This window comes from Scyliorhinus canicula, chromosome 10, assembly GCF_902713615.1.
Source record: "Scyliorhinus canicula chromosome 10, sScyCan1.1, whole genome shotgun sequence".
In the NCBI taxonomy this organism is placed as follows: Eukaryota; Metazoa; Chordata; class Chondrichthyes; order Carcharhiniformes; family Scyliorhinidae; genus Scyliorhinus; species Scyliorhinus canicula.
The window spans coordinates 16,919,200-16,944,291 of NC_052155.1; the positions used below are offsets into that span (position 1 = coordinate 16,919,200).

General features: G+C 47.2%; 1 protein-coding gene across 4 annotated transcripts in view; it reads left to right on the top strand.

The window, feature by feature from the left end:
* Positions 1-25,092, top strand: part of cep192 (centrosomal protein 192) — a 213,953-nt gene that overhangs the window by 82,045 nt on the left and 106,816 nt on the right. For all 4 annotated transcript variants that reach the window (XM_038808642.1, XM_038808645.1, XM_038808641.1 and 1 more), the window contains exons 22-26: positions 226-374; positions 6,265-6,495; positions 19,293-19,418; positions 21,739-21,876; positions 24,352-24,415. In XM_038808642.1, the coding sequence (XP_038664570.1) occupies positions 226-374; positions 6,265-6,495; positions 19,293-19,418; positions 21,739-21,876; positions 24,352-24,415 (708 nt within the window). The remainder of the gene's footprint in view (positions 1-225; positions 375-6,264; positions 6,496-19,292; positions 19,419-21,738; positions 21,877-24,351; positions 24,416-25,092) is intronic.

Below are 25,092 nucleotides of genomic sequence, written 5' to 3' on the forward strand. Positions count from 1 at the left end.
TCAATCAAAGCTCAAAATATAGTTAATTTTCATTTTTAATCATAAAATGAAGAGATTTTGGCTGTGGCCTGGAAGCAATTTGATGACTGAAAGTGTGTTAAATTATATTTAAAGTCCCCAAAAAATGGTGTGGTTTAATAACTTTCTAAACTGATGAGATTTTGTGCAATTTCATTTTTTTCTTAACGCCGAGTTCTTTTTCCCCTAAAAATCCTATTGTGTTAGGTCATGTGCTGGTCCCGGAGGAATTGAAGTTTCCAAATTCGTGTTGTGTTGGAATAGCATCGCAAACATCACTCAGCATGTTCAATCCAACTGAACGGTGGATGCAAGTCTCTATTGGAGTTGTTAGTGTTACATTGAATGGAGAGAAGGTTTGTATTATTTTAACATGTTTGTCATCAAATAGGCTTGCAGCAGGATAACCGCCCCTGAGTTGTTCAAATTTGTATTTTCCAGTATCTGAGGATACCCTTCCATTTTCGTCCAGCTTTCAGCCTTCCCGATTTTAAATGTTTGCTTTTAATCTATTTTTGAATCCATGCATGCTGTTCCTGGATACTAGTTTTGCTTGATTCATTCATAGAATGTGATCCTTTATTGCTCATCCCTGAGGCCTGTGATAGTGTGTGATGAACTGCTTACTTGAACCACTGTAGTCCTTGCTGTGTAGGTACATGCATCTTGCTGTTGGGCAGTTATGTTAATAGCTGGAGAATTCTAGATACTGAAAGTCATGACGGTTGCATTAGCACTAGCCCTTTTGTACTTAGAACCTAACTTTTTAAATATGTGTTTTGTACATCTACCTTAAACTGTTACCACATGGAGTAAACACATTGTTCAATTGAATGGTCTCCTGCCTGCCTGCTTTATATAAGGAAATAAATGCTTCAAACAAGCTTTAAAAAAAATTCTCACATGGAAGATCCCTGTCCCCCACCCCATCTACCTGATTTCTTGTCATTTTTTCCAGTTTGTCTCTTTCACATCTACAATTTCTGCACCACAATTTCTACAACATAATTATCCAACCCAACTTATCTATTTACAATATAAATAATTTGGATGAGGGAACAAAATGTAATATCTCTATTTGCAGATGACGCAAAGCTGGGTGGGAGGGTGAGCTGTGAGGAGGATGCAGAGATCCTTCATGTGATTTGGACAAGTTGAGTGAGTGGGCAAATGAATGGCAGATGAAGAATAATTTGGAGAAATGTGAAGTTATCCACTTTGGTAGCAAAAATGAGAAGGGAGACTGTTATCTGAAAGGCCATATATTAGAGGGCAATGTGCAACGAAACCTGGATGTCCTTATTAACCAGTCACTGAAGATAAACATGAAGGTAAAGAAGGCAAATGGTATGCTGGTCTTCATTGCAAGAAGATTTGAGTACAGGAGCAGGGATGTCTTGCTGCAATTAATTATACAGGGCCTTGGTGAGACCACACTTGGAATTTTAAAAAATATATTAGGGCAGCACGGTAGCATGGTGGTTAGCATAAATGCTTCACAGCTCCAGGGTCCCAGGTTCGATTCCTGGCTGGGTCACTGTCTGTGTGGAGTCTGCACGTCCTCCCCGTGTGTGCGTGGGTTTCCTCCGGGTGCTCCGGTTTCCTCCCACGGTCCAAAGATGTGCGGGTTAGGTGGATTGGCCATGCTAAATTGCCCGTAGTGTCCTAAAAAGTAAGGTTAAGGGGGGGGGTTGTTGGGTTACGGGTATAGGGTGGATACGTGGGTTTGAGTAGGGCGATCATTGCTCGGCACAACATCGAGGGCCGAAGGGCCTGTTCTGTGCTGTACTGTTCTATCCATATTTTTATTGGCATTATTGCACTCCATGCCCAACCTTTGCGGAACAATACAGAAACAATAATAATAACCAAACCAATAACAACACCAACACAGGTATCACAAGCTGTCACCACATCTGTGACAGTGGTCCTAGTTGTATCTTTTCCCTACCATAGTTACATTAGAAGTGTTCTTATTCATGGTGGCGCAGTGGTTAGTACTGCTGCCTCACGGCGCTGAGCACCCGGGTTCGATCCTAGCCTCAGGTCACTGTCCGTGTCTCCCATGTCTGCATGGGTCTCACCCCGACAACCCAAAAAGATGTGCAGGGTAGGTGAATTGCCCATGCTAAATTGCCCCTTAATTGGAAAAAAAGAATTGGACAAAGTGTTCTAATTGGGACTCTTAACATTTAGTAATAAGATTTTGATTTGATTTATTATTGTCACATGTATTAATATCCAGTGAAAAGTATTGTTTCTTGCATGCTGTACAAACAATGCATACCGTACATAGGGAAGGAAGGAGAAACTGCAGAATATAATACAGTTATAGCAAGGTGTAGAGAAAAGATCAACTTAATACGAGGTAGGTCCATTCAAAAGTCTGATGGCAGCAGGGAAAAAGCTATTCTTGAGTCGGTTGGTACGTGACCTTAAACTTTGGTATCTTTTTCCTGACGGAAGAAGGTGCAAGAGAGTATGTCTGGGGCCCTTAATTATGCTGGGTGCACACAACTTCCCATACGTTTTACAATTATTGCTAGGACTCTTTAAATAGTTTACAATTACATGGGTTTTGCTTGGTAGGTTCCCCTCTTGAGTTCTCGGGCGAGGTTAAACTGTTCCGTCCTCCCAATTTGCCACGTGTGGGAGGGATCTGTGTTCCTTGCTGCGAATGGCGTTCCTCTCCGTTCCTTCTCTGCTATATGCAGGCTACCTTTCATCCAGGCGGTGTGGTTGGTAGGGACCCCCTTACACCACTTGCAACCATCCTTCACCTACGGGAAGAACCTGCTCATGCGTGTCTTTGTAAGGTGCGCTCTGTGCACCACCTTGAGCTGCATTTGCTTAACTCAGCACAGGAGGATGTGGAGTTGATCCAGTGCAGTGCCTTGGCCCAGAGTAATCCCACTATCCCCATGCCCAGTTCCTCCCATTTCTGTCTGGTCTCGTCCAGTGGGTGGTGACCTTCTCTGAGTCGTCATAGATGTCGACACATTTGTTGTTTTCTCCCCCCCCCCCCCCCCCCCCCCCCCCCCCCCCCAACCTGTCCAGCCCTACCATTTTGTTTTGAAATGTGTATCCAGGGCTCTGGGGGAATGTTTTGGTCTCCTTGTGGAGAAAGTCACGCAGCTGCAGGTACTTGAACTTGTTTACCTTTGGGAGTTGGGGACCTTCCTGAGAGTTTCCCCCAGGGATTGTCCACATACAGGTCCTCTACAGTGTCCCTCTGACCCCCCTCCACATCCCAAATGTAATATCTCTGAATACGAGGAGGAACCTAGTCAGCACTTTCATTTTGACCGTCTGTACTCTTCCCGCTAGCAGAAGAGGGAGTGAGTCCCATCTTTGCAGGACCCTCTTCACCACCACCTCCAGGCTGGAGAGGTTCAATTTGTGGAGCCGTGTCCAGGTGAGTGCCACTTGGATTCCCAGGTACCTGAACTTGGTTTGGGTCACTTTAAACGGTAGTTCTTCCAGCTCTGCTCCCCCCTCTCGGGGTTCACAGGGATGATTTCGCTCATTCCCAGGTTGAGTTTGTAACCTAAGAAGGCACCTAACTCCCTGGGGAGTTTTGGTACCTTTCCCATGTTGTCTAGGGGGTTTGATACATAGAAGAGCAGGTCATCTGCGCATGGGGGGAGTGGATTCATGGAGGTTTGGGAGGCTGAGGGTGAAGGAGTTTCATTCTTCTCCCATGTGCACCGGTGTACTCATAGAATTATGGAATTTACAGTGCCGAAGGAGGCCATTCAGTCCATCCAAGTCTGCGCCAGCTCTGGGAAAGAGCACCCTACTTAAGCCCACGCCTCCACCCTATCCCCGTAACCCAGTAACCCCACCTAACCTTTTTGGACACTAAGGGCAATTTAGCATGGCCAATCCATCTAACCTGCACATCTTTGCACTGTAGGAGGAAACCGGAGTACCCGGTGGAAACCCACGCAGACACGGGGAAAATGTGCAGACTCCGCACAGTCGGTGACCCAATCCAGGAATCAAACATGGGACCCTGGAGCAATGACACAAGTGTGCTAACCACTGTGCTACCGTGTTGCCCTCGGCTGATTCCCTGATTGAGTTTTCTTTGTGTTGGACAAGACGCTGCTGGTGGGGGTGGCTGACTCTGAGAATTTGGCAATTGTGATTTCTGACCACGCGCTGCACTGGGTGGATTTACGGCTAGCCGGGGGATGGGGGCAATGCCTGCAGTGGAGGCTGGATGTGAGTTTGCTGGCGGATGAGGAGGTGTGTGAGCAGGTGAGGGCTGCCATTCAGGGCTACTTCAAGTTGAACAGGGGGTCACAGCTGCCACTCTGGGAGACACTCGAGGCCGTAGTCAGTGGGTAGTTCATATCAATTCGGGCTCTAGAAGGCAAGTGGAGCGGGAGGAGAGGGCAAGGCTGGTGGATGGAATTTTGAGTGTGGACAGGAGATACTTGGAGGCGCCGAAGGCAGTGTTGTTGAAGAAGAGACAAAGGCTTCAGTTGGGAGTTTCTGCAGGCAGCTGCGGAGGGGCAGCGTATGATGATGGGGAAATGACAAGTAGGATGTTGGCCCACCAGTTGAGAAAGCAGGAGGCGGTGAGGGAGAGCGATAGGTTAGGGATGATAAGGGCAAGATGATGATGGACCCGGAGGGTGAATGGGGTGTTCGAGACTACGAGTCGGAGCCCCCGACCAGGGAGGAGGGAATGTGGCGGTTTCTGGATGGGTTAGAGTTTCTAAAGTGGAGATAGGGCTGGTTCAGGGACTGGGGGATCCAATTCGACTGAGGAAGGTGATGGATGGTTTGGAGACGACGCAGGCAGGGAAGGCCCCGGGGTCAGACAAGTTGCCGGTAGAGTTTTATACAAGGTTTGGGGCGGACCTGGGGCTACTGCTGGTGAGGGTGTATAATGAAGCAAAGAGAGAAGGGAATTATTTTTCTCTTTGTACCCCCCCCCCCACCCTCCTATCACACACACACACACACACACACACACACACACACACACACACAATGTTGTTGCAGGCTTCCATCTCACTAATTTTGAAGTAGAACAAAGACACGGAGCAGTGTGGATCGTGCCACCAAATATCACTATTGAATGTGGTCGGCAAGTTATTGGCGAAAGTGTTGGCATTGCAAATTGAGTAGTGTGTGCCGGGGGGGTAGGTGATGATCAAACGGGTTTTGTGAAGGGGAGGCAGTTGTCAGTGAATGTGAGGAGGCTACTCAATGTAATCATGATGCATTCGGAGGTGTGGAGGCAGTGATAGCGATGGATGCGGAGAAGGCGGCTGATCGTGTGGAGTTGGCATATCTGTTGGAGGTGCTGAGGCGGTTTGGGTTCGGCCAGGGGTTTGTGGATTGGGTCTGGCTGCTCTTTAAGGCACCAGTCGTGAGCATGTGGAAGAACCGACGTTTTGTAATGGAATGTTCAGACCCACTCGTCTCTTAAACGGGGCAAAATTTGCAAGCAAATGGGTGTCTGTGCATTGCACTGCAAATTACTTCAAGAATCAAGAAGGCATATGTGGGCTGATTCAACTGTTATGTCAGATTAATTTGATTTGCAACAATGCTGGTGGGGGGTGGAGAGACAGGCAAGTTTCCAAATGGTTAAGCTATAAAGGGATATATAGATTAGGTGTATGTGTTTGAAAGTGATAGGATTATTAATCCAATCTAAAAAGGTTTATGGTGTTTTAACCTGTGTGCAAAAGCAAAGAAATACTGCTAAATAAATGTTAATCGTGAGTTAGGCTGCAGTTCGAACAGGTTTTAGTTGTGAAGACAGATTTAAGTAAACTGGAACTCCATTAATGCAGAGCTGGTAGAAATATCCGAGCGAAAGAAGAGTTTTGTGACAAAGTACACAGGAAAAACGATTTCTGCTGGTCACTGTAAGTGTCCAAAAGGCATATGTTCAACATCACTGGGAAAGAGAGAGGCTTTTTATTGACGCAGGTGGTTATTAGAACGTGGTATATATATCTTAACCAGACATGGCAATGGAAACAGAATTCCCGATTATTTAGACGGGCACTCAATACAAGTTTGACATTCAAAGGGTAAAAGATTATGGAAGTAGATCTCTTTTCCAGAGAGTCAGAGCAGGTTTGTTGGTAAAATGGGCATCTTCTGTAACAAAAATCAAATTAATTTCATTTCCAGATGGATGCATTTCAGGGCTATACTAAATGATGGTCAGTAAAATTACAATACCCTATTCAAGTTTCAATAATTTGTACTTTCCAGATGGATACATTTGCTCACCAATGTTGGATATTCAAGAACAAAACTATCATTGGCCCTCATGTTACTGAAGATTTAAAATTGATGTTCCTTCCACGTCACTCTGGGATTTTTCAGTGTGTAATAGGTGTCTCCTCGTGTCCCGTTTCGGCAGATGCCAATACAATTGCCAGAGCCGAAGCACTTGCTGTGAGGGTAATTATTACAGCTGTGGCAGAAGACCCATTGATTGAGGTAAATAACTGTTAAATATGTAATTTATGTATAGTACATATGTGCCACGAGAGCCCTATTGGTCAGGTGTTGTTAAATTAATCCAATCTTGTGTTTTAACCGCTACTTGCTATATTGAATCCTATGATAGAAGTCTGACCACCTTTAAGAGTAATATCTTACACATTGGAGTTATATTTAACTGAGAGCTTATCAAAAGTTTTGGGGGTGGGTGGGGGGGGGGGGAGGCGCATGCAGATACCAGCAATGCATGTGTGAAAGAGGGTTGGGCGGTGCAGTGGTTAGCACTGCTGCGTGACGGCGTCAAGGACCCGCGTTCGATCCCGGCCCTGGGTCACTGCCCTTGTGGAGTTTACACATTCTCCCCGTGTCTGCGTGGGTCTCAACCCACAACAAAGATGTTCAGGGTAGGTGGATTGGCCCCTCTAAATTGCCCCTTAACTGGAATTTTTAAAAATAGAGTGAAAGAGGGTTAAGAACAGAGTCATCGCTTTATTACATCTTTAGGACTGTATACATGTTCACAATGAGGATTCACTTTTTCCTTATTTTATCCTAATTTTTTAAATCGAGATCAAGTGCAACTCTAGTTCCGACAAATTATACGCTTGGGTTTGTTGTCGTAGTACTTTGTGAGTGAATCCCCCTGCTCTCTGTTGTTTTGCAAATCTGTGTTCTTTATTTTATATTTACATATAAACATAAATTTCAATATCTTGTATTGTGTAGTAGTATTGTATTGCAGTGTGTTCCATTGCAAGCTGTATTTTTAAGAGTGTAAATTGAAGCCTTCAAGTGACCTTTGGAAGACCTGGCTGGTTAAAATTTTAAATGGGTCGCCAGGATGCACTAGCTTCTCTGTTTGTTTCATACATATGTTTTTGTTTTTAAAATTAGGAGTACCCAATTATCTTTGGGTTGTGGGGGTGAAACCTTGCAGACATGGGAAGAATGTGCAAATTCTACGCAGACAATGACCCAGGGCCGGGATCGAACCTGGGTCCTCGGTGCCGTAGGCAGCAGTGCTAACCATTCCGCCACCATGCCGCCCTTTCTTTTTGTTTAATGGTGGAAGAGATTTTGAATAAATATTTTGTCTTCACACTAGAAGATACAGTTTACATAGCAGAAATAGAGGCTGACGAGGGAAGTCAAGGACAGCATAAAAGCAAAAGAAAAAGCATACAAAATGGCAAGGATTTGTGGGAAGCCAGAGGATTGGGAAGCCTTTAAAAGCGAGCAGAGGACAACGATAAAAGCAATACTGGGGGAGAAGATGAAGTATGAGTGCAAGCTAGCTAGTAATATAAAGGAAGATAGAAAGAGACTTCCGGTTGCGGCTATGCGGAGCTAAGTCGCAAGTTCGGCAGCTCCCGCTAGAAACGGACTTTGGGGCTCTTTTCAGGGCCCCCAGCGGCGCTTTATCGACGATTCCCAACGTGGGAAGGGGTCTGCAGTAGATCCCCAGGGTTCTATGGTCCAGACCAGGAGTGGGGCGAGCAGAAAAGCGGTGACAGCGCCCCTGGAAAAACGGGGGAATGAAAACAAAATGGCGGCCGGCTGAGCCCTCGAGGAAGTGGGCGCAGGAGCAGCAGGAGACTCTTCTGTGCTGCTTTCAGGAGCTTACGGTGGAGCTGCTGGAGTCGCTGAAGGCTACCACTGGTAAGCTGCTGGAGACTCGGGAAGCCCAGGGGGCCGCAATCCGGGAGCTGCAGCAGCAGGCCTCCGAAAGGGAGGATGAGGCCGCGGCCCTCGCGGGGAAAGTGGAGATGCACGAGGCGCTCCATAAAAAGTGGCAGGAGTGGTTCGAGGAGATGGACAACCGGTCGAGGCGGAGAAATTTACGGATCCTGGGCCTCACGGAGGGGTCGTACCTGGCGGCCTATGTGGTCGTTTTGTTGAACTCGCTGATGGGAGCTGGGTCCTTCTAGGGGCCCCTGGAGCTGGAGGGGCCCCACAGAATACTGACCAGGAGGCCCAAGCCGAATGAGCCGCCGCGGGCGGTGCTGGTGCGGTTCCACCGATTCGTTGACCGGGAGTGCGTGCTTCGGTGAGCCAAGAAGGAGCGGAGCAGCAAGTGGGAGAACACGGTGGTGCGGATCTACCAGGACTGGAGTGCGGAGGTGGCTAAGCGGAGGGCCGGGTACAACCGGACGAAGGCTGTGCTCCACAGACAGTGTGAAGTTTGGCATGTTGCAGCCGGCGTGTCTGTGGGTCACCTACAAGGACCGTCACCATTACTTTGAGTCCCCGGAGGAGACGTGGGCCTTTGTGCAGGCCGAGAAATTGGACTCAAACTGAGGGTCAGGGATGGGGGTTTTGTATGTAAATGTAACTGTGTCTATTTGTTTTTGGAGGGGGGGTTCTCTGTTTCATGCAGGAGGTGTGTTGGCTTTAGGGTGGGTGGGGCGATGTCTTTATGTCTTTTTGTATGAGTCTGGTGGACGGGTTCAGGCAGGGAGGTAAACTGGGAGTGCGGGGAACTGGTGGTGGGGACCGGCCATGGGAGTTGCCCTAGAGGAGGCGGGGTTGGGCAGGGTGAAAGCGCGGGTTTTCCTCTGGTTTCCTGCGCTGCGGGGTGATGGGGGCGGGGTCGGGGCCTTTGCTTGCTTTTATTTTCCCATGCAAGAGTGGGGGAGGGGAGGAGGGCCTGCTGATGGGCACGGAGGAGGAGGAGGAGTAGCGCCACGTGGGGAGGGGTCGGAGGTGTGGCGGGAGTCGCTGGGGTCAGCAGAAGTTAGCTGGCTCATGGGAGTGCTATGGAGGGGGGGGCGTGGCTCGGAGGGGTCCTAGCCTGGTTGGGGGGGGGTGCCGGGTTGCTGCTGGAATGGCCAGGAAGGAGCTGGAGAATGCGGGGCGGGGGGGGGGGGGGGGTTGCCGCCATGGGGAACAGGCCGAGCGGGGGGACACTGGACAGTGGCGGGCAGGGGATGGGTTATGGCTAGTCGGCAGGGGAGGGGGGCAGGGAGCCCTCTGATCCGGCTGATAACTTGGAATGTGAGGGGGCTGAACGGGCCGGTCAAGCGGGCCCGGGTGTTTACTGTTGCTACTTCTGTGGGGGGCTGTTCTTTCCTTCATTTACCCATGCGGGGTTTTGGTGCGCTCTTGCTGCCTGTATATCTGCTGCAGCCTGAGCTTCTTCTGGGGTCTTCACTTTACCCTTGCCTTGGACAGATTGCTCCCGAGCGCGGGACAATCTTTTCAAAACCCATTTTTCATTATGGGCCTCGTCTGAGGGGTCATAACTACTGCAGACATTCTGTCCTGCATCTGTGGCGTGGGAGATTATGGTGCGGGTCCATTTAACTATATTGTCGCGGGTTAAATGCGCGCGGTCTAAATCACCAAAAACGGCAGTGAAATGAATCCACAGCCTTCCTGCGAATGCTGTGGGATCCTCTTCTGCCTACACTTATTTAGGCCTTCGACTAGGTCTCCTCTATTGTACCCTATCCCGTCTAAAATAGATGTATGCATCTCCTCTAGTGTGCCTCCTCCAACGTTCTGTGGGTCGGGGAGGGCTGCAACTACTGATGAGTCTAAACTCAAAACTGTGAGCTTCACTTGCTCTCGCTCATCCAGGCCGTACATGATAGCCTGCTGTTTCACTTTCGTGAAAAATTGGTGGGGATCTGCGGTGGGGAGGAACGGGGTGATTTTCTCACACGCGTCCCTGTGTTGTGTTACAGTTAAGGGGGTGGTGTAGGTGATGTCGGGTGCGCCTTCTGTGGTTGCCTTTCTTTGGGTGGTGACTGGGTTCATAGGTGCGGGTGCTATATGATCTGTGGGGGGTTGGGGCGTTTTCCTTTTCTGTTGCGCTGCTGGCGCCCATGTTCCCTGAACATAGCGCTGCGCTGTCTCGCTCAATTCTTGCCAATCTGGGGCATTTTCTTCATCTAACTGTGTTCCAGAGGTGCTTTGGAACCCATTCTGTACGGAAAGCAGAGATTGCAGCTCCACAGTCTGCTTCCTACACTTCGCGTGATCCACTGTGCTTTGCCTTTGCTCAGTGGTGGCAACATGGAGTGCTCTTAAAGCTGCCTTTCGGTCAGAGCATTGCCTTTGCAGTGCCTCTACCTGCTTTTCTGACTCTTCTCTTACCAGGACTGCACGCTGCACACCTTGATAGGCTTTTTCATATTGGGTTTGGGAACTGCTCAGATGGGCTAGACAAGTCTGATGTGCCCTCTTGGCATCATCCACCTCTCTATCCTTCTCTGCCAGCTTCCTTCTTAACTCTAGGTTTTCCTTTTCGATGTCCCTGACATCCACTTTACTCATCCTATTCCTTTCCTCTAATTCTGCTCGGAGCATCCGAACGACCTCCTCTGTGCCTCGCAATTGTGCCAAGCAGGACACAATTGCCATCGGCTTGCGTGCTTTACTTAAATTATTTTTGTGAATTTGAGAAAGGTTCTCCCACCAAGTATGTCCTAAACCCCTGGGACCTGTCTCCTCATTCACACAAAACTCACTCCAAAGGGGCCATCCTTTCCCTTTGAGATATTTCCTGAGTTCCAGCTCCCATACGGGACACTGGCCTACTCTGCTACTGCTGGTTGCTGCGACCACGAACTGCTCTGGGTTCATGATGCGTTCCATTGCCTGCATGGCCATTTCCTCTTTCTCTCTTTAATTTGGAACAGGGGATGATCAGGTAATGCTTTTAAATACGGGTACGGCTTTCGCTATGTTCCGATTATAAAACTCCCGACAGTTTGACGCAACAAAAATCTCTCGGTTTAACCTTACAACCCTGTTAGTTACGCATGCAAAAACACACTTCCGAATTATCATTATTGATTTGAACTCCTTGAACACTTGTGGTTTTTCCTTTTCCCAATTGGATTTCCAATTCAAATTTCTGGGTTCTCTCGGAGTGGGGGGGCCACTTCTAATCGAGTCCCGGCAGAGTCTGCCACTAAATGTTGGTCGTTCTGGGTGAGTGTGCTGAACACTCAATTTGGCTGTTTCTTGTCTAAGCTCTGGAGTCGCCAGGTGTCGTTAAGACACCGCCACAAGCTTCAAGTTGACGTTCAAAGCAATAAAACCATACACCAATTAGTAAGTCCAAACAACTAGAGTTTATTATAATACAATTATAATAACTACCCATGCACATGCTAAAAGGATTAAACTTATTCCTACCACTAAATAACTAATACTTATCTCGAAGGAACTGCTGGGTCAGGGAACAAGGCCTCTTGCTCTGCTCTGGTCTGCAGACTTCAGGTTGGTATCAATTAAAAAGGGAGTCGGGAGTGCCTATCTCTGGTAGCGGTCGTTGGGAGGCACTTACTTGTTGGTGGCTGCTGTCCGAAGGCTGGAACAGGAGACAGGAGACTGAACCATGTGTGGGACCTTTCTTTTATAGGTCCCAGCGGATCCGCGCCCCTTTGGGCGGACTCCTTTACCTGCTTGGAATCGATTGGGTCTCTTCCCAATCGATATGTTTGAACCCCCCAATCATGGGGCAGTTCCTCGGTCGCTGGTGCGGTTCTTGGGACTTATTGTTTTGGGCTCCTCTGGTGCCAAAGGGTCTGGCCTTCCATAGAATGTATCGATCTGTGTTTAACTTGTTTCCATTGTATCTGGGGATCGGCCGGTATCGCGTCATTAGTATGTTAACTGGTTTCTTTTCACAGTGCTGTCTGGTTTCTGCAACAGTCAAAACTGGTTTCTGCAGTCGTCCCGATATACAATCGTTTTGCAAGCTGTTTGCTTTACAACATGTCCATTTTCCCTGCATTCCTTGCAATCTTTCATTTTGTGTTGGGCAGTGGCCACCCCAGGTGGCTACATTACGCACTTGAAGGGGCTGAAGGCGGATGTTGTCATGCTCCAAGAGATGCACCTGAAAGTGGCAGACCAGGTTCGACTGAGGAAGGGATGGGTGGGCCAAGTATTTCATTCGGGGCTGGATGAGAAGAATCGGGGGGGGTGGCGATCCTGGTGGGAAAGAGGGTGTCGTTTGAGGCGTCAAATGTGGTGGCTGACAGTGGCGGGACGTATGTGATGGTGAGTGGTAAGCTGCAGGGGGAGCGGGTGGTGCTGGTGAATGTTTACGTCCCAAACTGGGATGATGCGGGGTTTATGCGCCGCATGTTGGGCCGCATTCCGGATCTGGAGGCGGGGGGTCTGATCATGGGGGGGTTGGGGGACTTCAACACGGTGCTGGATCCCCCATTGGATCGATCCAGGTCCCGGACATGTAGGAGGCCGGCGGCGGCTACGGTGTTGAGGGGGTTTATGGATCAGATGGGAGGAGTGGATCCCTGGAGGTTTGCGAGGCCAAGGGCCAGGGAGTACTCGTTTTTCTTCCACGTGCATAAGGCCTATTCCAGGATCTATTTTTTTTGTCCTGAGCAGGGGGCTGGTTTCGAGGGTGGAGGATTCTGAATACTCTGCCATAGCCATTTCGGATCATGCCCCGCACTGGGTGGACCTCTGGCTGGGGGAGGAGAGGGACCAGCGTCCGCTCTTGAGCTTGGAGGTGGGGCTGCTGGCAGACGAGGAGGTGGCCGGGAGGGTTCGGGGGTGTATCAAGAGGTACCTTGAGGCCAACAATAACGGGGAGGTCCGAGTGGGGACGGTCTGGGAGGCATTGAAGGCGGTGATTAGAGGGGAGTTGATTTCCATCCGAACCCATAGGGAGAGGGGAGAGCAGAGAGAGAGGGAGAGATTGGTGGGGGAGATGGTGAGGGTGGACAGGAGATATGCGGAGGCTCCGGAGCAGGGTTTGCTGGGGGAGCGGCGTAGCCTTCAGGCCAGGTTCGACCTACTGACCACCAGAAAGGCGGAAGCTCAGTGGAGGAAAGCACAGGGAGCGGTGTATGAATTCGGGGAGAAGGCGAGTAGGATGCCGAAAGCGAGACGCGGCCCGGGAGATTGGGGGAGTGAAGGATAGAGATGGGAAGGTGGTGCGGAGGGTGGTAGACGTTAATGGGGTCTTGAGGGAATTTTATGGGGAACTGTACCAGTCTGAATCCCCGGTGGAGGTGGGGGGGGAATGGGGCGCTTCTTGGACAAGCTGCGATTTCCGAAGGTGGAGGCGGGGCAGGTGGAGGGACTGGGGGCACCGATTGAGCTGGAGGAGCTGGTCAAAGGGATAGGGAGCATGCAGTCGGGGAAGGCGCCGGGGCCGGATGGGTTTCCGGCCAAATTCTATCAAATGTATGCGGACCTGTTGGACCCCCTGTTGGTTCGGACCTTTAACGAGGCATGGGAGGGGGGGGACTCTGCCACCAACTATGTCACGGGCGCTGATTTCCTTGATCCTAAAGCGGGACAAGGACCCCCTGCAGTGTGGGTCATATAGGCCGCTCTCGCTGCTAAATGTAGACGCCAGGCTGTTGGCGAAGATCTTAGCTACAAGGATAGGAGATTGTGTGTCGGGGGTCATTCACGAGGACCAGACGGGGTTTGTAAAGGGAAGGCAGTTGAATACCAACATTATGATGCCGGCTGTGGAAGGGGAGGCGGAGATGGTGGTGGCATTAGACGCGGAGAAGGCCTTTGATGGGGTTGAGTGGGGGTATCTGTGGGAGGTGTTGGAAAGGTTTGGGGAGGGGTTTGTCCGCTGGGTGAGGCTGCTTTATGAGGCCCCGATGGCGAGTGTAGCCACGAATAGGAGGAGGTCTGAGTACTTTCGGCTGCACCGGAGGACGAGACAGGGGTGTCCCCTGTCCCCCTTGCTCTTTGCGTTGGCAATTGAGCCCCTGGCCATGGCGTTGAGGGAGTCGGGGAACTGGAGGGGCCTGGTGCGTGGTGGGGAGGAGCATAGAGTGTCGCTTTATGCGGACGACCTGTTGCTGTATGTGGCGGACCCGGTGGGGGGAATGCCGGAGGTGATGAGGATTCTCAGCAAATTTGGGGGCTTTTCTGGGTATAAGCTCAACCTGGGTAAGACCGAGCTGTTCGTTGTGCACCCGGGGGATCAAGAGGAGGGGATTGGTAGGCTCCCACTGAAGCAGTCAGGGAGGAGTTTTAGGTACCTGGGAGTCCAGGTGGCTAGGAGCTGGGGGGCCCTGCACAAGCTTAACCTCACAAGGTTGGTGGAGCAAATGGAGGAGGAGTTTAAAAGGTGGGATATGTTATCGCTGGCGGGTGGGTGCAGTCCGTCAAGATGACAGTACTCCCGAGTTTTTTGTTCCTGTTCCAGTGCCTTCCCATCCTTATCCCGAAGGCCTTTTTTAGGAGGGTTAACAGGAGTATCACGGGATTTGTATGGGCGCATGGGACTCGGAGGGTGAGAAGGGTGTTTTTGGAGCGGGGCAGGGATAGGGGGGGGCTATTGGGCTGCCAACGCAACGATGGTGCGTAAGTGGGTAATGGGCGGGGAAGGGGCAGCATGGAAGAGGATGGAGATGGCATCCTGTGTGGATACGAGCCTGGAGGCGCTGGTATCGGCGCTGTTGCTGCTCCCTCCAACGAGGTATACCACGAGCCCGGTGGTGGCGGCTACCTTCAAAATTTGGGGGCAGTGGAGACGGCATAGGGGGGAGGTGGGGGGCTCGATGGAGTCCCCGATACGGGGGAACCGCCGGTTTGTTCCAGGGAGCATCGATGGCGGGTTTCTGGCTGGCACAGGGTAGGTATTAGGAAGTTGAGGGACCTGTTTGTGGATGGGAGGTTCGCGAGCCTGGGTGAGTTAGAGGGGAAGTTTGGGCTCCCCCCGGGAACATGTTTCGGTACATGCAGGTTAGGGCGTTTGCCAGGCGGCAGGTGGAGGGGTTCCCTCTGTTGCCCCCACGTGGGGTACGGAACAGGGTGCTCTCGGGGGTGTGGGTTGGAGAAGGGAGGATTTCGGACGTATACCACGTAATGCAGGAGGTAAACGAGGCCTCGGTGGAGGAGCTGAAGGGTAAATGGGAAGAGGAGCTGGGTGAGGAGATTGAGATGGGGATGTGGGCGGATGCCCTGGAAAGGGTGAATTCCTCCTCTTCTTGTGAGAGGCTTAGCCTCATACAGTTCAAGGTGCTACATAGGGCTCATATGACCGGGACGAGGATGAGCAGGTTCTTCGGGGGCGAAGACAGGTGTGCTGGGTGCTCGGGGAGCCCAGCGAACCATGCCCATATGTTCTGGGCATGCCCAGCTTTGGGGGGGCTTTTGGAAGGGGGTAGCAAGCACGGTGTCGAGGGTGGTAGGATCGAGGGTTGAACCAGGCTGGGGACTCGCGATATTTGGGGTAGCAGCGGAGCCGGGAGTGCAGGAGGAGAAAGAGGCCGGTGTTCTGGCCTTTGCGTCCCTAGTAGCCCGGTGTAGGATTTTGCTTCAGTGGAAGGATGCGAGGCCCCCAACCGTGGAGGCCTGGATCAATGACATGGCGGGGTTCATCAAGTTGGAGAGGGTGAAATTCTCCCTGAGAGGGTCGGTGCAAGGGTTCTTTAGGCGGTGGCAGCCTTTCCTAGACTTCCTGGCGGAACGGTAGGGAAATAGGCCGGCAGCAGCAGCAACCCGGGAGGGGGGTTTGGTTCGGTGGGAGGGAGAAATGTGTACATGGATTTATTGGATGTTAAAAAAGGAAGCTAGAAAGAGTTTTTTTTCAATATATAAAAGTTAAGAGAGAGGCAAAAATAAACATTGGACCACTGGAAAATGTGGCTGGAGAAATAATAATAGGAAACAAAGAAATGGCAGACGAACTGAATGGTTACTTTGCATCAGTCTTCACGGTGGAAGACACCAGTGGGATGCCAGAGCTCCAGGAGAACCAGGGGGCAGAGATGAGTGCAGTGACCATTACAAAGGAGAAGGTCTGGGGAAACTGAAAGGTCTGAAGGTGGATAAATCACCTGGAATGGATGGACTACACCCCAGGGTCTAAAAGAGATAGCTGGGGAGATTGTGGAGGCATTGGTGATGGATCTTTCAGGAATCACTGGAGGCAGGAAGAGTCCCAGAGGACTGGAAAGTGGCTAATGTAACACCACTGTTAAAGAAAGGAGGGAGGCAGAAGACGGGAAATTATAGGCCGATTTGGTAAGATTTAGAGTCCATTATTAAAGATGAGATCGCGGAGTATTTGGAAGTGCATGGTAAAATAGGACTGAGTCAGCAAGACTTCGTCAAGGGGAGGTTAGATCTGTTAGAGTTCTTTGAGGAAGTAACAAGGAGTTTAGACAAAGGAGAATCTGTGGACGTGATTTATTTAGATTTCCAGAAGGCCTTTGACAAGGTGCCGCATAGGAGACTGTTAAATAAGTTAAGTGTTCCGGGTAAGATCCTGGCATGGATAGTGGATTGGCTGACTGGCAGAAGGCAGAGAATGGGGATAAAGGGGTCTTTTTCAGGATGGCAACCGATGACTAGTGGTGTACCTCAGGGGTCGGTGAAAGACCACAACTTTTCACAATATACGTTAATGATCTGGAAGAAGGAACTGAAGGCATGGTTGCTAAGTTTGCAGATAATACAAAGATCTGTAGAGGGGCAGGTAGTATTGAGAGGAAGCAGGCAGGCTTCAGAAGGACTTGGACAGGCTAGGAGAGTGGGCAAAGAAGTGGCAGATGGAATACAATGTAGAAAAGTGTCAGGTTATGCACTTTGGAAGGCGAAATGGAGGCATAAACTATTTTCTAAATGGGAAGATGCTAAGGAAATCAGAAGCACAACGGGACTTGGGAGTCCTTGTCTACGATTCTCTTAAGGTTAATGTACATGTTCAGTCGGCAGTTAGGAAGGCAAATGAAATGTTGGCGTTCATGTCGAGAGGGCTAGAATACAAGACCAGCAATGTACTTCTGAGGCTATATAGGATCTTTGGTCAGACTCCATTTGGAGTATTATGAGCACTTTTGGGCCCCGTATCTAAGGAAGGAAGTGCTGGCCTTGGAAAGGGTCCAGAGGAGGTTCACAAGAGCTTGTCGAATGAGGAAAGGTTGAGGACTCTGGGTCTGTACTCGTTGGAGTTTAGAAGACGAGGGGGGGCATCTTATTGAAACTTACTGTGTGGCCTGCATAGAGTGGACGTGGAGAAAATGTTTCCACTTGTAGGAAAAACTAGAATCAGAGGACACAATCTCAGACTAAAGGGACGATCCTTTAAAACAGAGATATGGGGGAATTTCTTCAGCCAGAGGGTGGTGAATCTGTGGAACTCTTTGCCGCAGAAGGCTGTGGAGGCCACATCACTGAGTGCCTTTAAGACAGAGATCATTTTTTGATCAGTAAGGGGATCAGTGGTTATGGGGAGAAGGCAGGAGAATGGGGATGAGAAAAATAGCAGCCATAATTTAATGGCAGAGCAGACTCGATGGGCCGAGTGGCGTAATTCTGCTTCTATGTCTTATGGTCTTATAACCTACCAGATAATAAGAAACTTAACGTTGTAAATATCAGCAGAGGACAACATACTGGAAAACATAAGGGACTGAAATCCAACCAATCCCCAGGGCTTAATGGTCTACATTCAAGGGTTCTAAAAGAACTGCAAAAGTAATTGATGTGGTGGTTTCGATTTTCCAGAATTCCCTAGATTCTAGAACCGTCTTCGCAGATTTAAAGTTAACAATGCAACACCGCTATTCAAGAAAGAAGCGAGAAAGAAGAAGCGGAAACCACAAGCCAGTTGACCTGGCATCAATTGTCAGGACGATGCTGGAATACATTATTAAGGAAGTGTTAACAATGCACTTAGAAAAGCATAGCAAGTGAACATGGTTTTACAGAAGAGAAATTGTAGTTAGCAAATTTATTAGTTTTTTTGAGGCTGTAACGAGTAGGTAAAGGGGTACCAGTAGGTGTTAGAATACTTGGATTTCCAGAAGGCATTTAATAAGGTGCCACAAAAAGTTTGGCAAGATAAGAACTTCTGGAGTTGGGTGTAATATGATTAGTATGAGCAGAGGATTTCTTAACAGACATAGAACAGAGCAGGGATAAATGGGGCATTTTCAAGTTGTTCGGCTGTAACTAATGGAGTGCCACAAGAATCCATGCAAGGGCAGCAGCCCTTTATTTAGTCGAAGAGACCAAGAATAATGTATCTCAGTTTGCTGACGATACAAAAGTGAGGAGGAGACAGAGGGTGCAAAGAGATATAGACATGTGAAGTGTAACAAGGTCACAGATGAAATATTATTTGGGGATGCAAGAGATTACTTTGTAAGAATAGAAAAGCAGATTTTTGTTTTAAAAGACCTGCAACTTTTAAATGCTAGAGACTTGGGTATTCTCATAGAAGAAGTTAACATGCCAGCACAACAAGCAATTAGAAAGGTAAAAGGCATGTTGATCTGGATTGCAAAGAGATTGGAGTACAAGAATAAATATGTTGTTCTACAATTGTACAGGGCTTTGGTGAGACCACATCTAGAATGTTGTGAGCAGTTTTGGTCTCCATACTTGTGGAGGGGATATACTTTTGTGGAGGGGATACAGTGAACGTTCCCTGCGATGATAGGCTGAGTAAATTGGTTCACAAGAATGAGAGGTGATCTTGAGACGTACAAAGGGATTTTACAGGGTATACATTGTGTTTCCCCTGGTTGGGGAATCTAGAACTGGGGGCAGTATCTCAGGATAAGTGACTGATAATTTAGGGATGAGATGAGGAGAACTTTCTTCATGCTAAGAGTTGTGAATCTTTGGAATTCTGTACCCCAGGTGATTGTGACTCCTGAATTTGGCAGGTTTTTGTTTTGGGAAACCAGGGGCATTTCGAACAAGCAGGAAAGTGGAGTTGAAACCGAGGATCAACCACAATCATATTGAGTGCTGGAATCGGCTGGACAGGCCATATTGTCTACTCGTACTTCTATTTCTGAAATTCTTATATCCTGTCTAAATTATAGGTTTTGGCTGGGAAAAGCAAAAGCTTGGATTTTGGTGACTTGGTGCCTGGTGGCGGTAAAACACTCTCTCTCAAACTGATTAATGAGACTCATGCCACTGTTCCCATTCGGCTCGTCATCAATGCAGTAAGTTTCTAAAATGTCTTTAAATATTGACAAATTTACTAAATTAATGTATTTTGGTCAGTTATAAAGCTATCTTTGCCATTTGCATTAAGACTTAACCTCTTTGTCCTGATGTCAGACAGTTGATATGTCAATAGCCTACAAAATGCAGAGTCTTGTTTAAATTGTTTTTAGTCATTCACGATGTGGTGCACCTGGCAATGGCAGCATTTATTGCCCAGTTCTAATTATGTTCCATGTGGTGATGAATTGCTGCAATCTATGTGGTGTATGTTTACCCACAGTACTAATGTGGAGCAAATTCCAGGATTTTGATACAGTGATGAGGAAGGAATAGCATTATATTCCCAAGTCAGGATGGTGTTGTGATCTTTGAGAGAGGTTTCCAGGATGGAAAGTGTAGTGATCACAAAGATACACAAAGCTCTTTTGAAGAACTAAACTAATTTTATTAACACTAAATTTGAATTTGACATTTATTCTGAATAGCAAACATACATGTGAGAATTAAACTACACTCACTAACACAATCTCTATCTACTAATTATAACTATTATATCTTAACTAGCTCTGCAATACACTTTGAATCTCATCTTCTTCAGTTTCAGTCTAAACTCCTCCCCCTAACTTAAGAGCCAGTGCAGTTTATACAGTAGTATTGTCCCTTAGCTCCCTCTAGTGGCTAGTCTTCACATTAACTCTTCACACGCTGTACATTTGTATAATGTCACAGGTGTGTCACTTGGAGAGAAACTGAGATCATAGAATTATGGTATTCCCAAGTGTCCAGCCAAGTGCCAACGGCTGAGTGTTTTGGAGGTACAGTTGAAAACATGAGGAATTTTACAGTGCATCTTGTAGATTGCACAAAATGCTGTCACAGTGCATCAGTAGTGGATGAATTGAATGTTCATGAAAAAAAAAATGAAAATCGCTTATTGTCACGAGTAGGCTTCAATGAAGTTACTGTGAAAAGCCCCTAGTCGCCGCATTCCGGCACCTATAATAGTGCATGAGATGTCAATCATGCAGACTATTTCTCTTCCAGCCCCCCACAGTTTTTATTAGGCTCTGTTTGATGCCACACTTGGTCAAATGGGCAGTCATCCTCGTCTTCTCTCTGGAGTTTAGCTCTTTAATTTATGTTTGAACAAGTTTGTACTAAGATCTGGAGCTGACTGGTTCTGACTGACATTCAGTTCTTTGCTCAGCTTTAACCAGTGAATATTAAATTCAAAGAAATTTAAAAATGAAGTGAAATGATGACTGGCTTTAAACATTGCATCCTGAGAAAATGGATGCTGTTGGACATGAATTTGTAGAATGCGGAGCTGATGCTGTTGGACATGACTTTGTAGAATGCGGAACTGAAGCTGTGAATTCTCCTCGTTTGTAACTTCCATAGCTATGGTACCTGACATCCTATTGCTATGTTATTGAGGGATTATGCTGTTGCATACAAAGAACAAAGAAAAGTACAGCACAGGAACAGACCCTTCGGCCCTCCAAGCCTGCTCCGACCATGCTGCCCGTCTAAACTTAAAATCTCTACACTTCCGTGGTCCATATCCCTCTATTCCCATCCTATTCATGTATTTGTCAAGATGCCCCTTAAACGTCACTATCGTCCCTGCTTCCACCACCTCTTCCGGCAGTGAGTTCCAGGCACCCACTACCCTCTGTGTTTAAAAAAAAAAAAACCTGCCTCGTACATCTCTTCTAAACCTTGCACCATGAACCTATGCCCCCTAGTAATTGACCCCACTACCCTGGGAAAAAGTCTCCTGACTATCCATTCTGTCTATGCCCCTCATAATTTTGTAGACCTCTATCAGGTCGCCACTCAACCTCCGTCGTTCAAGTGAGAACAAACCAAGTTTATTCAACCTCTCATCATAGCTAATGCCCTCTGTACGAGGCAGCAGCCTAGTAAATCTCTTCTGCACCCTCTCTAAAGCCTCCACTTCCTTCTGGTAGTGTGGCGACCAGAATTGAACACTATGCTCCAAGTGAAAGCAAGTATCAGCAAAGTAAGTACTGTATCAGCAAAGGTATTTTGACATGGACCAATCAATTTTGTTGTGTTCCATACTTGTATTAGGTGATTAAACTATAACCTGAAATTCATTTCAAGATATCTTGTTACTTAAGATCTTAGAAAAACCAGAGTCTTCTGCCATGAGCAGTATCCTAACCCAGTGCACCATCCACTGTCCTCTACATAAACAGGAGACAGCCTGTCCTCAACAGGAAAACTTGATTTACTTTAGCAGTGTCATGTCAGTTAGCAATAAATCTAAATATATTTTGTGCTATACAGAATGCTGTTGCATGGAGATGTTTTACGTTCTCCAAGTCTGACACGTTGACAGAAACTGCGCCACAGACTGAGAGAATCTCTCCATTGGTGGCCCCGTCAGTCATGAATCATGTGATGAGAGCCAGCTATGATGGAGAGGTAATGAGAAATTCTGAGCCTCGGCTCAAATGTGTTATTTAATATTCATTTTCGATCTTTTTTCAAGAGTAAAAGTGCTCATTCTGTTTAGAATTTATTTCTGTCACAGGATCATTTATACATTTTGAAAGGCTGCATATATCAGTCAGTGTGAGATTTGTGAGTTCTGTGTACAGAATTGGTCCCTTTATTTAAGGGAAGGTGTAAATTCTCATTGGAGGTAGTACAGAGAAGGTTTACTAGAATGACCCCCCCCAACCAGTATGGAGGGACTGCCTGTTGAAGAAAGATTTAAAGAGGTTGGGACTGTATTCCTTGGAGTTCAGAAGAATGGGAGGTGATATGATTAAAACATATATAAGATTCTTAGGGGGTTAGATATGCTAAATGTTGGGAGGATGTTTCCACTCGCGCATGGGAGATTGTAGGACCAGAGGACATAATCGCAGAATAAGTGCGTAGTTATTTAAGACCGATTGAAGAAGAATTTCTTCTGAGTGGTGAATCTTTGGAATTCGTTCCCCAGGGAAATATGGAGGCCGAGTCCTTGAACGTTTTCAAGGCCGAGATCAATAGGTTTTTAATCAGTTGGGAAATTAAGGGTTATGGAGGTAAGGCAGGAAAGTGAATTTAGTGAGTGTTAGATCAGTCATGATCTTATTAAATGGCAGAGCAGGCTCAAAGGATTGAATGAAGTACTCTTCACATTTCTTATGGTCTGTGGTGAATCTTTGGAGCTTCTCCCTCAAAGGCAGTGAAAGCAGGGTTGAATATTTTCAAGACAGAGCAAGAAAGATTCTTGATTAACAAGGGGGTGAAAGGTTATTGGGGGTAGGGAGGAATGTGGGTTTGAGGTTACAATCAGATCAGCCATGATCTTAATGAATAGCAGAGCAGGCTTGAGGGGCTGAGTGGCCGACGACTCCTCATTCGTATGTTCATATGAAATGGACGCCAAACTTTCCAGATTGTTCTGTGCTGAGAAAAAATTATTTTTAGAAAGATTTAATGCTGTTGTTGAAATTTTGCTTTTCTGTGTCCTGAAGGCAAGCTTAACAGTGTTTTAATTTACATGATCTATTGGAAGCGAGAAAATACTTTCCTAACCTATGAGTGGCACAGACGATTGGATCTCCCTTCCTCTGTGAGAATATTTTCGGTCATTGATGAAAGTATTCCCAATCATTGCAGTGACCTCGGGAAAATAACAGTGACCTTGGCTCTGGACTGACCTGAGTGGTGTGTAAATCTGAAGGATTTAGAATTTATTATCTGTTGAATACTGTGCATTCTCATCATGGTTTCCCAGTATCATCTAGCTGCAAATCAGCTCTCTAGTTGGTTCGAAGCCATGTTTGGACCAATTTTGGGATGCTCTCAATTGACTGCCTCACTGAGTGGTGTATCGGTATTAAAAAAAATATAAATGATCCACCATCCAAAGCTGTGAAACTGTGACAGATGCAAAGTATGGGCTAATCACTTCCAAATGAAGGAAAGGAAATTGGAGAGCCCATTATCCCAAGCTGACTTTATACATTTTCACAACCATTGAATGGTATTAGGGGCAATTCACTGAGAACTGCAAGCATCGTAGTTTGGGGAAATGGCAAAAAGCTTTTTTTTTTAAAAAGTCCTTTATTAGTAATTCGAGCATTGCTAAAATACATTGTTTAATTTCATGTTCTTCAAAGAGTGTGATGCTAGCTATTGTGACTTTACCAATGCCACTGAATCGAATTGTATTTTTCAAAATACATGCACCAGTGATCAAAAAACAGTTACTGCGTCTAGTGCTCCAGTTAGAATACTTAATCTCTTGTTGTAGACATCAAATGGATGTTCTGCCTATCCATGCTTGATAACCAAGAGGCATAAACTTGATGAAACTACTCCCTAGTATATATTTTAAAACAAAACCGTGGTTCTAAAGAAGATGGTGATTAGAAACACTGAAACTGCTGGTCAGCCGAAACATTCATGACCATTGTCTTCACTGAGAGTACCAATTATCATAGAATCATAGAATTTACAGTGGAGAAGGAGGCCTTTCGGCCCATCTAGTCTGCACAAGCCCTTGGAAATAGTACCCTGCTTAAGCCCACGCATCCACGCTATCCCCATAACCTCAAATAACCTTTTGGACACTTTGGGGCAATTTAGCATGGCCAGTCCATCTAACCTGCACATCTTTGAACTGTGGGAGGAAACCGCAGACACGGGGAGAAAGTGCAAATCCACACAGACAATGCAAATCCACACAGACAATCACCCGAGCCCAGAATTGAACCCGGGTCCCTGGAGCTGTGAGGCATCAGTGCTTGCCACTGTGCCACCCTTTTATATACTTTAGCTAAGTTTAGAATGTTTTGACACAACATTCCACAAATCTGTATGTTCTTCACTTTGTTTTTTTTCAATGGACCTTTTACAGCATTTTATGATTTTAAGTTTGTTTCTTTTTTTTTTAAACAGGAGCCTGAAAGTTTTGTTCTGTGGGTTCATTTTCATGCACCTCAAAAATACATCAGTAGTTCAGGTATTTATTTAATTTTGCACTTTGAAATGTTTTGAACAATTATATCTCAGGCTTTCTCCCTCAACTAATCTTAATCTGTATTAATGACTTGCATGAGGCAGCCTGGGTATTGCAGCATAATCTGCTGATGAAACAAAGATAGGTAGGAAAACAAGTTGTGAGGAGGATGCAAAGAGTCTGCAAGGATATGTGGACATGTAAAGTAAGTGGGCAAAATTTACCAAATGGAGTAGAAACAGAATATTTAGGGTTATCCAGAATACTGTGCTTCAGGGGGATCTTAGTGTCCTTCACATGAAGCATGTGAATACAGCAAGTACTTGAAAGACAAATGAAATGTTGGCTTTTATTACATGGGAAATGGGGTTTAACTTGGGGATGTATTGCTAGAGCTATGCAAGGCATTGGTGAGACCATGCCAAGAGTACTGTGTACGGTTTTAGTCTCCTTAGTTAAGGAGGAATATTCTTGCACTGGAGGCAAGTTAGAGAAGTTTCACTAGATCAGTGTTTTTCAAACTTTTTTTCTGGGGACTAATTTTTACCAACTGGACAACCTTCGGGACCCATGCCGGTCGACCTTCATGCCCCACGCCGACCGGCCTTCACGACCCACCATTTTCGCTTACCTTTAATTCGACGATGTGGAGATGCCGGTGTTGGACTGGGGTGAGCACA